The following is a 13,317-nucleotide window of genomic DNA, read 5'->3' on the forward strand; positions in this document are numbered from 1 at the left end:
CCAAATCAGCCTCTAGGATTTGTTAACTGGGTGAGAAGCAGTTCTCTTGTAAAGACACCACCAGGACATCAACCGCGGAAACTGTCAGAACTCAGGCAGATTTCTCATACTTCTTTTCTTTGTTCAGCCTTGTGGGTCTCTCTGTTGTGTCTTGCTTGGTTTTGTACAGGCTCCCTTCACCTTCTTTGAGCAAGTGGCGCTTCCCAGCCCCTAAGATTTATGCTGCATCAGTTCCCGCAGGTACGCTGGTATAGAAACCACCTGTTCATGAATCCTGGTTCTCATCTGAAATGCTGATACCTGGCTCTCTCAATGAAATGAAATATTATTATTTTTGCTTAGAAAGAGAGGCAGTGAGAGAAAAATAGATCTCTGTTTAGTTACCAGCATCATTTAAGGGTGTCTGCCTGCCAGCCATACTTCTTAAAATGCCTTTTAAATAAAGCACCAAACTGCATTTCCAGATTTGCTACACTGGATGACTGGACCATGGCCATGTTGCCAAGTTTATATTCCTGCGTGAGTACGGTCCGTTATGTTATCAGATTGCAGGGATACAAGTGGAGAGTTATAAGATGTACTCCTAAAAAGTGTGTCTCCTTAAAAAAGACAATCACCTTAATCAAGGGTGTTTTCTTTTCAAGTTATAGGAAGAGCTGAGTATAAACATAAGAAAGGAGTAAAAGTAGGGGAGAGATCCGTGAGGTAAACAAGAAAGAAAACAGACAGGGAGAAGTCAGAGAAATTAACCACTGAAGAGACAGAGCTGTCAAAAGATGGGACAGCGCCTGATAATGTTGGGTGCCTCCCAGGAGGGAGCTGGATGCCTAAGATTCAAATAGGAGGGGAAACCTTGACTGCATGCCCTTTGGTATCATTTAAATTTCGAACCACGTAAATGTGTGTCCCGTCAATTTAAATGTATCTGTCGATTCAAAACATAAATCACTTGAAAATCTACAACAGACCGCAACAGTAACAACACACAAAGCACCAGTCCCTGAAGTCAGAGATGGTCTTAAAGGGGGCTGTTGGAGCCACACGTTAGGGGAAACTATACGGCCCATCATATCATATCACAGCTTGAATTGATTTAACAGAGTTGGGGGGGGCTCCATTCTTGTTCTGAAACCACACCCCCGTTGACCAAGTCCTCATCAAAGCCAACTAATAAACCCCTCAGGCCGCACACAAGCACTTCATCACCTCCCACGTCCATAATTTGCCAGGCTAGTCTCATTTGCGATAGAGATTTCAATTTTATCTTAATTCTGAGGAATTTATCAGGGACTCCTGGAGACAAAAGCACGCTGCCTCTTTATCTAGCTCTGACCTAGTTCTGGCCATCGTCCCCATCCCAACAGGAAGAGAAATCTGAAGTTGCAATACATTATTTACTAGGACGAGCCAGTGATTCAGACTGCAGGGAAAAGCAATAAGAGACCTCAGGAAAGCTTAAAACATCTTGAAGGCTGTTTCATGAAGGAGTCACAACTAATGCAGGCACAGGTACTTAGGAGTGAAGTGGGTAGAGATGAGAGGTTAATAGCGAGCTGGCCAGGCTGGGATACCACAGGAAATAAGTATGCATAAAAGGGGAAGGAAACCTCAGCCCGCTCTCTCAGTTCCATGCAACTGGATTTTTGCTGTCCGTTTTGCTGAAGGGTTTAACAAACCTGATGCCAAAAGCAATTGTAAAATGGAAATAACTCTGCAAGTCATGGTCATCTCAAGAGTGGCGTTAAGGAAATGCTCTGAAAAGTTACCAGGTCGCGTACACATGGCATTAGAATGCTTTTATAAATTACGCGGCTGTATTAAATCTCTCTCAGCACAAGGGTCCCTCAACCCCACACCTCACTGTTACGATTTTAAAAGTTGCAGATGCCTTTAGTTTGTATAACAATGTGGAAACATGACTTGAAGGCACACTGTCCAGTAAAAAAAAAAAATTGCCAATTTCCATCAGTGACATTAAAGACACTAATTATGACTTCAAATTCATCCATCCAAAACATGATGCACTTTTAAAACATACAAATGGAGTGGGGGGCGAGCAATACAGATATTTCTTAAAATACCATACCCATGCCAAGAAGGATCTCAACTATGACATCTTAAAAGCCGAACAAAGCCACCAAGCTGCATTTACAAGCAAACCATTCTCTCCTCATCTAGGGAACACTGTTTACATCTAATGCACTTCAGCGCTGTGAGAGTTTCACTTTTAGGAAGGTAAACAGCATATGAGGTTTAAAATTCTGTCTCCTTCTCCTAGATACACAAACGCCAGTAAAACTGAAATGTCTACGGAGGGCTTGAATTCCCCTAGAAAACGTCCTTGGCTTATTAACCCCAGTTAATAGCAAGAGAGCTTTTGAGCCACTCAGCAAAGCGCCTGGTCTTCACATTAAGAAGGCAGCAAGACATTCTTTCGACCTTTGTTATTACTTAGAACTCGTGTCGTACATAAAAAGAGTACAATGATGTCAAACAAATTCCAGAAGAGAAGTATTTATTGCAGAATCTAAATCAAAAAATCCATATCTACTATAATGGCACTTCAAAAGAAGATAGACTGTATTTACCAGCTCAATCAATACGAAATTAGCTGGGATAAATATTTTCAACTCAACCAGTCTTAAGATGAAGCCTGCTATTTAGAACCCTGTGTCTGGGGAGAGACGAGGAAATTTTTGCTTATCACACAGAAACGACAACCAGGAAATATTTTCCAAGCAGGTGCACCTACCCTTAGCTGCTCCCTTTCACAATTCATCTGTTGTCTTGAAACCTACAAAGGAAAGAAGAAGAGGGGGGGAAAATCAGACGGTTCTGCATGAAAACAGCATGAAAGAAAATGGAAAGTTACTCCTAATCACTTGGTTCAAAGCAGACGCAGAATTAATTAATTATGGGTTTCATGTGTTCATTAGGTCCAAACAGCCTCAGCTCCACTTGGTGTTTCAGTCACGGGAGTCAGAAACACAACCAGGATGAGCCAGAGTCTTGAGGGTAGGAGAGGAGAAGGATGTAGTAGAGAGGGGGGAAAATCTGCCAGGGGTCAAGGCTCCTCTTTTGCCCTGCCAGGTGCGGGCATTCTTCCCATGAGGTCCACTCAAGGTGGCTAGGAGTAAGTTCTGGCTGTGACACAGCATCTTTGCGGATGTTAAGGGCCAACAGTATCACCTACACGCCTTGGCAGATGGATTACACTTTATGGTCTTGTTCCAATCACATAGCATTATGTCCCCATAGGACTGTGCTGGGGAGAATTCTCAGGTCGATGCTTATACCAGAGAAAGAAACCTTGATCAATGTGTGGTATCTGCCATAAGCTCAAAAAAAAAAAAAAAAAAAAGATTAGTGACACCCACACCATATGTTGATTATCCTTGCCCTACCAAAGTGCACTTCTTAAAATCAACAACATGTCTTTAGAGGGATCATATCATTCATTGTCTGAACAGCAAAGAATACATGTGAGTTAAAGGAGGGGTGGGGTGGTATGAATGATTCTGCCTGGAATGATGTGAAGTGGGATGGACGAGCTGGACTGGGACGTCTGGTCACTCTGCCTCTATGGGGACCGGCTGACTCCACCTTCAACTCAGACAGCTAAGCTGAAATAAAATTTAGGTCTGCATCCATTATTTACCCTGTGTATTTCTAGCATTTGTTTTTCACCAATGAGGTCACCTCTGACTTCTAGCATCTGGCAATATAGTGCAAGTTTTTGAAACTTTTACAAAAGGAGAAGAAGGTTTAGGAGCTAACTTTTGATGTATATTTTATGTATTTTATATTGAAGGTTTCTTTCTTACTTTCTCCAGAACAGAACCAGGAATCATTATTTAGGACATGCCAGAGCCCGAAATCTATAAATCAGTGCGTTGCTATGCCCTTTAACCTAGAAATATCACCTAAGAACGGCTCCTGAGAAAATACAGACGTGTATCAATCAACTGCAGCATTCTTTACCTAAAATATAAATATTACAATGTGCGATAATGAAAAAATTAACAGTAAATTATAGCACATGGATAGGATGGCAAAATGTGCAGCATTTAGAGCCATTGCTTTGAAAAACAGGGAGCTGGGAAATGCTTCAGAGGCACCATTTAGCTTTTAATAAAAGAAACAACTAAAGAGCACAAATGTTATGATTCTTATTTCATGTTAAAAATACAGTGAAATAGAGCATTAAAGAAAAAGAAGGATAAAAGAAAAGAAAGAGGAAAGGCATGGGAGGAAACACCCCAAAATATGAAAAGGAAGAGGTGGGAGGAACCAGGATGGCAGAGTAGAGAGACTCATGGCTCGCCCTCTTCCACAAATACACCGAGAATTACATCTATGAACCCGCTGAATCGCACAGAACACCTACTGAACTCTGGCAGAGAGTCTCTCGTGTCGAAGGATTCTCACAAAATCCGGTCAACAAGTTCACAATGTGCAGCACAGGGAACTACCTTTGATATCTTGTAGTAGCTTGCAGTGAAAAAGAATATGAAAACAAATATATGTATATTCATGTATGACCGAAGCAGTGTGCTGTACACCAGAAATTGACACAACATTGTAAACTGACTATACTTCAATTAAGAAATACAAAAAAAAATACTAAAAGGAAATGGGTACAATTTAAATATACAAAATACACACACACAGTGGATTATACACTTGAAACAGGTAACTTTACGGTATGTGAAGTATATGCGGCACGTAAAGCTTATATCTCCATAAACTGTTTAAAAATAAAGTGGGGAAAATTCATAGGGACAGAAAGTAGATTAGTGGTTGCCAGGGGACTTGGGGAAGGGGCAATGGGGAATGAGTGAGCGCTTCGTGGGTGTGGAGTTTCCATTTGGGGTGATGAGAAAGTACTCAAACTAGACAGTGATGGTTGCACAATATTCTGCATGTATTTAGTGCCCTTAAATTGTACACTTTAAAGTGGATAAAATGGGAACTTTTATTTTGCGTGTATTTTCCCGCAGTAAAGTAAGTGAAGCGGGTGATGAGGGTCAGGTTCTAGGTAAGATGGAGTAAACACACTTCACCCTGTCTCCCCTTATCGATGAAACTATAAAATCTGGAGAGAATGCATGGCACAACTATGTGAGGTCTCTGAAAAGTGAACAGTAGCATGTGGCGTGGGGAAGCAGAGCAGAATATCAGCTAAGAGGTGAGTTCCTCCCCCACTTCCCTTCATCAGTATCCGTTGGCATGGATTCAAGACAGCCTAGAGCCCAGAACTGGGCATCCAGGCGCAGACACAGAGAGATGCCCAGCGCTCTGCGGGAGGGAACCTTCCTCTGTGATCTGAGACGCTGTGGTCTCAGGAGGTGAGGCAACCCCCTGCTGGATTTTCTCTCTCCAGGCTCAGTAACAGAAACATGTGAACAAGGTTACAAAGCACCAGCTTTTTGGCTGGAGGACCAAAAAGGGAGCCCTAGGAAATAAAAACCAAAGGACCAAAAAAACAAAACAAAACAAAACAAAAAAAAAAAACTTTGAGGATCCTAAGGAGGAAAGAGTTTAGGAAAATGACCCCAGGCACTACTTTTATGAACTCTGGACTCACCACTGTGCTATATGAGTGTGCGTGGGACCCTAGACAGATACCACAGACTTTGAAAATTGAACTGCATCAACAAACGCTCAGCTTGCAGACTGGCCACTGGGAGGCACACACCTGGGATAGTTCCAACTATCGCTGCAAAGGCTTTGACTACAGAATTGATACTGGAAACAAAACCATAGAAGGAGCTAGAAACTGTCAGCCTAAATCCAACTGGATTGATTACCTGCCAAAAGAGAAATATCAATAATTTCCATAGGATTTAAACAGGATCCAGAGTCTCATAACATAAGATTCAGCGTACCCAGGATATAACCAAAATTACTTGGCATACAAAGAAACAGAAAAATCTAAACTCACATGGGAAAAGACAGTTACAGACACCAACACTGAGATGTCACAGATGTTGAAATTATCAAATACAGATTTTAAGCCGCTATTAGCAACATGGTCCAGCAAGTAAGGGAAAACACAGTTAAAACTAATGAAAAAAAATAGTGCCAGCGCCCCCCCCCCAAAAATATATATATACACACACATATACACACACACACAAATATAGAAAGAAGATCCAAATGGAAATTTTAGAACTGTAAAATTAACAATGTAAATTTTAATAAATAATAAAAAATAGTCACTGAATGAGTTCTAATGTAGAATGAAGATAGCAGAGGAAACTCAGTGAACATGAGTACATACCAGTAAAAAGTATCCAAACTAAACAAAGAGAAAAAAATATTGAAAAGAAAAAGAAACTCAGGGACGTGTAATAACAGCAAAAGGTGTAACATTCACATCACTAATCCTAGAACAAAGATAAAAGAGTTCGCTGCAGAAAAATTATTTGAGGAAATAATGGCTGAAAACTCCCTACATTTGGCAAAAGATATAAATCCACAAGTTCAAGACGTTCAGCAAACCCTAAAGAGATAAACCCAAAGAAAGTTACATCCAAATATAATCAAACTTTTAAAACCTGGGGTTGGGGGGGGTGCTTTGGAAATAGCCAGAGACAAAGGACGCAATATTTATAAGAGAGTAACAATTCAGATAACTGTGGGTTTCTCATTTTAGCAAACAAATAAAAAACAAGGAGTCAGGAAGGAGGTGGCACATGATTTTCTAAATGCTAAAAGAAAAGAAACATCTAGCCAGAATTCTAAATCCAATAAAAAGTATCCTTTAGATATGAAGGTGAAATATTAAGAAAACTCAGAAAATCCTTTGCCGGTTGAACTGCTCTGAAATAATTACTACAGGAATCACCAGACAAAGGGAATATAATACCAGAAGGAAATATGGAACGTCAAGAAAAAAGAATGGAAATGGTATATTTATGTGTAAATATAAACATAAGAGACCACTCTGCTCCTCCTGGGTTCTTTCACATATGTCTATTGGTTTTTCTTTTTAACATTTTTTGTTGAGTTACAATCATTTTATGATGTTGTGTGTTTATTAGTTGAAAGCAGACACATTACAAAAGTGTGTAACGTGATTTTCAGTGTATGCATATGCAATACATAAGATAAAAGCAACATTAAGAGAGAAAGGTAAAGGACGTATATGGCAATAAGGTTCCCACATCCCAAATGAAATGATAAAATATTAATTCTAGGTGGAGGGGGAGAAGTTAAGTATATGTATCCTAACCTTAAACTATCCACTTAAAAAATAAAAACCAGAAGAACTGATACATCCTAAACCAAATGATGTTAGAATCATTGGACATCTGTATGCATAAAAAACCGAATATTTTGACCTAAACCTCACACTTTATATAAAAATTAACTCAAAATAGACCACGTATCTACAGGTGAAACATAAAACTAAATGGGAGATGCAATTAAAGAGTGATGGCAATACTCCTTCCTGCACAGCATCCTTGTTCTTGTAACATTGTATATATGCTAGTAACAATATCCTGCGTCTCCTCTGGGGCCATGTTCCCATCCAATCCCTTAGATTCTTTGTGAGTTGGATGTCATCGCCACCATATTCTACTGCTGCCTAACACAGCCTACACCTGCCATTACCTGTCTGGTTAGAAGTCAGCTGAGTAATACTCACATCTGCCGTGTAAGGCGGCTGGTGACTGCGCCTTCTTTACCCAGTGATTGTCAAGTGCAAATAGCCGGTTATGCAAGACAGGCTGAGCCCCATCAGGGGGGGTCTCTGTTTCTCTTGCAACTGTGGTCACCGCACAACACTCCAAGCAAGGTGTAGTGATGCTCTGAAGGCTTACTAAGTTATTGCTAGACCCACTGAGGTTCTTTAAAAAATTCCCCATCACCATTACGGGAGAGGTTCAGGGGGAAAAGTCACCTGTAACTCCTTACCATTTGTTATGAAGACCCTTCCTATGTACTCTTTAAAAGCCAGCCTTGAAAAGTATCCTACATGTTCACTTTACTAAATGCCATTTCATTGGAAATAACCATGTGCTGTTTTTTTCCCACGGCAGTAATGCACAAAACCAATATATTTTATAGCCTAAATGAAAAAAGGAAAGTGGGAGGTCTGCTGCTGCTCCTTTAAGATGCTTCCAGAGAATCAAATACCACTCTTGATAGGGCTGCCAACTAAGCACTTATGAAAGGTTAGAAACTGAAGCAATAAACTCCAGCAGGAGACCCTTTGCTCTCCTGAATTGTACGGGATGTTTAATAGCAGGGATTCCTCTTCCCCCACCTCCTATCTTCCTCTGGCCCTCATGGCCACAGAATCTTTCTCAGACTCAGCCTCTTTCATCTTCTCCTGACTCTGAGCTCTCTCTCTTCAGTTCTTCCCGCTTGATTCTGACCGTATTACCAGACTGATTTCCCCTCCCACACATCCCACCAGATCTGCAAGCGGAAGAACTGAGTCTTACTCAGCTTTCTTTTTCTGAAGATCAGGATGATGTTTGGAATCTGTTTATCTGTTTGTCCATGTGTTCAACAAATATATCTATGTTTATGTGTATATCAATCGCCTTCTGAATGTCAGGCGTTGTTCTAGGCACTGGGAATATAATAGCGGAGACTTCTGAAGCTCACTGTGTAAGTGGGGAAAAAGATTGAGTCAACTGACAGTTGCAGTATAGAGAATATTTGCTACAATGAAGGGATATAAGATGTGCTAACTGTACATAGAAGGGATATCAATCTTGTCTTAGAGCTGAAAAAAGGTATTAGTGGTTTTTTGTTTGGTTGGTTGGTTCTTTTTTTAGGAAATGTACTCAGAGAAAGAATGAAAAAAAATTATTTCAAGGAGAGAGGGGAATGTGTGAAAATCCCAGTGGGATTATGAAAGGGCAAATAATTCATATGGTGGAAAAGTCAAGGACGAGGGGAGTTAGTGGAAGATTAACTTGACTTGGGAAAAGTAGGAGTCATAAGAAATAAGAAGACACATGGTAAATGAATGAATCAATAGATATGCATGTCATCTTGTTTGTAGTAATATAATGTTGGAAACTTCAGTTTTCAGGACATTTGTGAATTACTCAGGACAAAAGCATCAAAGAAGTCTAGCAGCATAAAACTCAATAAATCAAATCAATTGGCACCTTTGTAACTGTCTCAAATTCTCCGTTTTCATAATCATTATAAATTCTTCTGAAATACGATGGCATTCTCCTATAAAAACATGCTTCAAAGTACCCAGGATGAGTGCCACAGGATGCCTTTTCTTTAATGCATTTCAGGATTTTTTGACTTGTGTTCTCTGAGTTCTTATTATCTGACTAGCCCTGTGCTATGGGAGGGGATGCAGATATAAATGATACACAGTGTCTCTCCTAAAAAAAAAAAAAAACTCAAAGAGAAGGGAAGAGAGATGAGTAAGATGAAGATTACAACACAGGGTCACATGTGTGATAATAAGAGAAAACAGGGTATTCCAGGCACCCAAAGGAAAGAGGCAACAACTCAGCCTATTGTGCGTAGAAAAAGTGGAAGGAGGTGTCAGCCAGGTCTCTCAGCAGATGGAGCCCTTGGTCTAACCCTTCCTGGATGAGTAAGAGGTGGGTGGGCTAACCTACTCAAGGATTTGGGAAGATGATATTGCAAACAGCACGGTCAAAGGTAGGACAAAGTAAGAGAGAAAACACTGGTTGAAGGGGTGGAGGTGCAGAAAGCACACTGATATTGTAAAACCTTTATATTTTGCTAGATGTTAACTATGCTGGCAGGAAAATAATTATTTTAATCACCTTTAGCAAAATAAATTTCATATTAACAGTAGCTAAAGCTGATGAAATGTTTACAATGCACCAGAAAAATGTGTTAACTGCTTTTTAGGAAGACTTCGGTTAGTGCTCACCACTTTGTGAGCAGACAGCGTCCTTAGCTCCATTTTACAGATGGGGAAACTGAGGTACATACAGGCTGAATGACTTCCTGATGTCGCAAAGGTAGTAAGTATTAGAGAGGGAATTCTATCCAGATGACTCAAGTCTCTCTCTGAATCACTGCAGTTCTCAGCCCCCAGTATCAAGGAAACCAAGATAAACCGAAGATACTCCCATTTTCAACCCACCCTCTGATCTGCACCTCATTTATCCTAACCAGGTGCTCTTCTGCTGGCTGTTTACATGCTTGTGGTTCTCTCCTACAAGGCACGAAATGACCGTGATATCTGGCTTCACAAATGCACAGATCTGTACACTTTGCTTCCTGTGGTTTAGACTGGGTTTAGATTGAGATACATTCTATTAAATTGTATTTCTCCAATAACAACCCATTGGTCCTTTTGCAAGTCAAGTTTTGTCCCCAGTGAACACTAAGGCTCAGGAATCAGACTGCCTGAGTCCAGTCACTACACATCATCTATATAACATTAGCCACATCACATCATCTCTCTGTTCTCAGTTTCCCCATCTGTATAACAGGACGTTGTGGGTGCCCAGCTAGCTTCTAATTTTATTGTGAGCACAAAAGTAAGATAATCCATGTAACGCACTAAGCAAAGCACCTCGCACGTTCAAATAATTCAACAGATACTATAAATTGCTTTTAAAATCAATGTAAGAGCCAGAGGGAGCACTAGAGCAATTTGGGTTTAAATCCTGGCTTTATTCCCCAAAGGCCATGTGAATTTGGCTGAAATAATGGCATTTTTTGAGTCACAGATTCCTTTTCTCAAAAAAAAAAAAATGAGGACAATAGCTGGCTTGAGATTTTGAAAGGTTTGATTTTATCCTTTTGAGATGGGCGGGTAAACAGCCACTCCCAAGCCCTGTGGGCAAGAGCGTCAGGTGCTGCCACCTGTTGGAGGCTGGTTGGCAGCTCTCACAACACGGAACACGCATTTCCTTCCATTCAGAGCTTCCTCTCCTAGGAGCCTCCATAATGGAACCCGAGGACAAACAGGGAAGGAAGGGCCATGCTTCTTACAGAAGAACATACAAAAATATCAATGTCCATCAGTACTGGTTAAATAAATTGTGGTTCGTCTAACACACAGGGGCGAGGAAACTCTTTCAATAAAGATCCAAATAGTAAATATTTTTGGCTTTGGGGGCCATAGAGTTTCTGTTTCTGCTACCCCAATTCAACCCTGCCATTGTGGCAAGAAAGCAGCCCATGAACACTGCGCAAACAAATGGCTGCAGCTGTGTTTCAATAAAACTTTATTTACAGAAACAAGTGGTGGGCCAGATTTGGCTTGGGGCCATCACTTGCCAACCCTTGATCTATACTATGGAATACTATGGGTACATTAGCAATTTACTGATATGGCAAGGTGTTCACGAGAGAATGAACAACACAAACAAGTTTAACCAATTTTTAAAATACAATCCATCGTTTAAAACCTGTATGCAGGTACACACATGCAAATATTCACTCACACATAGAAAAAGTCTGGAATGATAAACACCAGATTGCAAACAAAAGCACAAAAATTATATCCCAGAAGTGAGAGTAATAATGAGGGAGTCATGAGGCTGTTTCTCACTTTTAACCTCGGATTCTGTTATATTAATTCAACGTCTGGCAATGAGCATGCCCTGCTTTTGTAAACTCAAATGAACAGCAGTCATAATAAAATAATTCAAAAAGCTCAGAGTTATAGGCTTTTTGTGATGATTAAATGAGACATTGTACAGCAGCATCAAACCAGCCTGGCCTTGCACATAGTAGGTACTCAAGAAATGGTAGCTGTAAGTAACTGCCCAGAGCACCCAAAGGGTTACATCTGGGGAGAAGTTCAACTTCAATTTTTCGGGGACATGACATATTTTAGTGTAGATTCTCTCCAGTAGAAAAGTGAAGAATAAAATAAAGAGGAAGGTTGATCTGCCCTCCCTACTTCTGGGTTCTTAGATGAAATGTTTATGAGAAGATCTGAGTTTATGAAGACCCAAAATCCCTAAATATAATCCAAGCCATCATATGGTTGTGAGAAAGCCCAGTGGTTTTTCCCAACTGTATCCTACAATGAAGTGTGTCCTCTGGTTCCAAGAAAACAGGATAGTTTATGTCAAATAAGCAAAGACTTCATCGCTTGCTGTGGTGGTGGTTTCTTTTTGGTCTAAAGTTCAAAAAAAAAAAAAGTGCTTGAAAGTACTAAGTGTTTAGGATTCAGAAAAGGAAGTGAGAAACAATCAACTGAAAAAAATGAAAACAAAGAACACAACCAGTCAAGTCAGTTAATTGATTAATTAACTCAATTCTGGTGCACGTTGTGTTATTAAAGAAAATGTGTTTGCAGGAACTCGGGGAATCCACTCATCTCTCCCCCAACATTTTCATTTCAACCCTGGGGAAGAACCAGAATCGGCTGCTAAAATCTCATCCGATTTTTGTAAAGGTGCCAAATTTAGAGGGGAACCCAAGGAGGTCAGGTGGAGAAAAGAGTTGGCAAGGCTGAACACCAATCAGAAAAAAAAAAAAATCATTGATTTGTTCTTATATGTAAACATGAACAGATAAACCCAAAGACTGAAAACTCGAACATACTTTATTGATGGCTAGCAAAGCTTGAGGGTAATTTATGGAGCATGTCCTAAAAATCTCAAATTACTTAGAACATTTAGCACTTAAATGACCTATAGTATGGTACATGCCAGGCACTACACCACTGAGTGAGCTCTCCTTCTCCCGCTGTTCCCTGTAAAACCATGTCGTTTGATGATATTGGTACTTATCATGAGACAGCTGTAAGTTGTTACAGATGTAAGTTGCCGGGGAGAGTCAAGTGTTGGTTATCCGATTAAAGGGGTGTCAGAGGTCAGGATGCCCGCAGAACTTGAGCAAGCCTCAAATAACACGTTTTAAAGGGCTGTTGCCTCTGGAGGAAATGCTTTTTGCACTAGCTGTGCCATGCACCCACTTGTTAAACACCCCATTAGCAACAGAACAAGTCCCCCAGATCTGGAACAAAGCTGTGTAGGCAGATGGATTAGATAGACAAACACCAAGCAAGAGGTGGCAGCCACAGGCAGCACCTGGCACGGATCCCCTCCAGCCTCCCGCATCCATCTGCTTCCTGCAAGGATGCAGTCTCTCGGAGTTGTTAATTTCAGGCTTGATGCTGGTCTCGAAGTGAAGGAAAGGGCGGCCCCTGGCCACAAAGAGCCGGGCTGGCCTGACACACGGACGCACGTTTACAAGGGAAACCAGAAAACGTCTTTGCATCCGGGAACTGGTAACTTGCAAGGTGGGGGAAACGTATTGCCTATTATTTATTCTAATAATAAACCATTACCCCAGGCACATTTTTATTCTCCAGATTTAATAAAGTATTTT

General features: G+C 40.6%; 1 protein-coding gene across 2 annotated transcripts in view; it reads right to left on the minus strand.

Moving 5' to 3' along the window:
* The window catches only part of RBFOX1 (RNA binding fox-1 homolog 1), a 1,384,890-nt gene that overhangs the window by 564,564 nt on the left and 807,009 nt on the right, over positions 1-13,317 (minus strand). For both annotated transcript variants that reach the window (XM_072942257.1, XM_072942259.1), the window contains one exon: positions 2,753-2,794. In XM_072942257.1, the coding sequence (XP_072798358.1) occupies positions 2,753-2,794 (42 nt within the window). The remainder of the gene's footprint in view (positions 1-2,752; positions 2,795-13,317) is intronic.

The sequence above is a fragment of the Vicugna pacos genome, chromosome 18 (assembly GCF_048564905.1).
Source record: "Vicugna pacos chromosome 18, VicPac4, whole genome shotgun sequence".
NCBI classification, from domain to species: Eukaryota; Metazoa; Chordata; class Mammalia; order Artiodactyla; family Camelidae; genus Vicugna; species Vicugna pacos.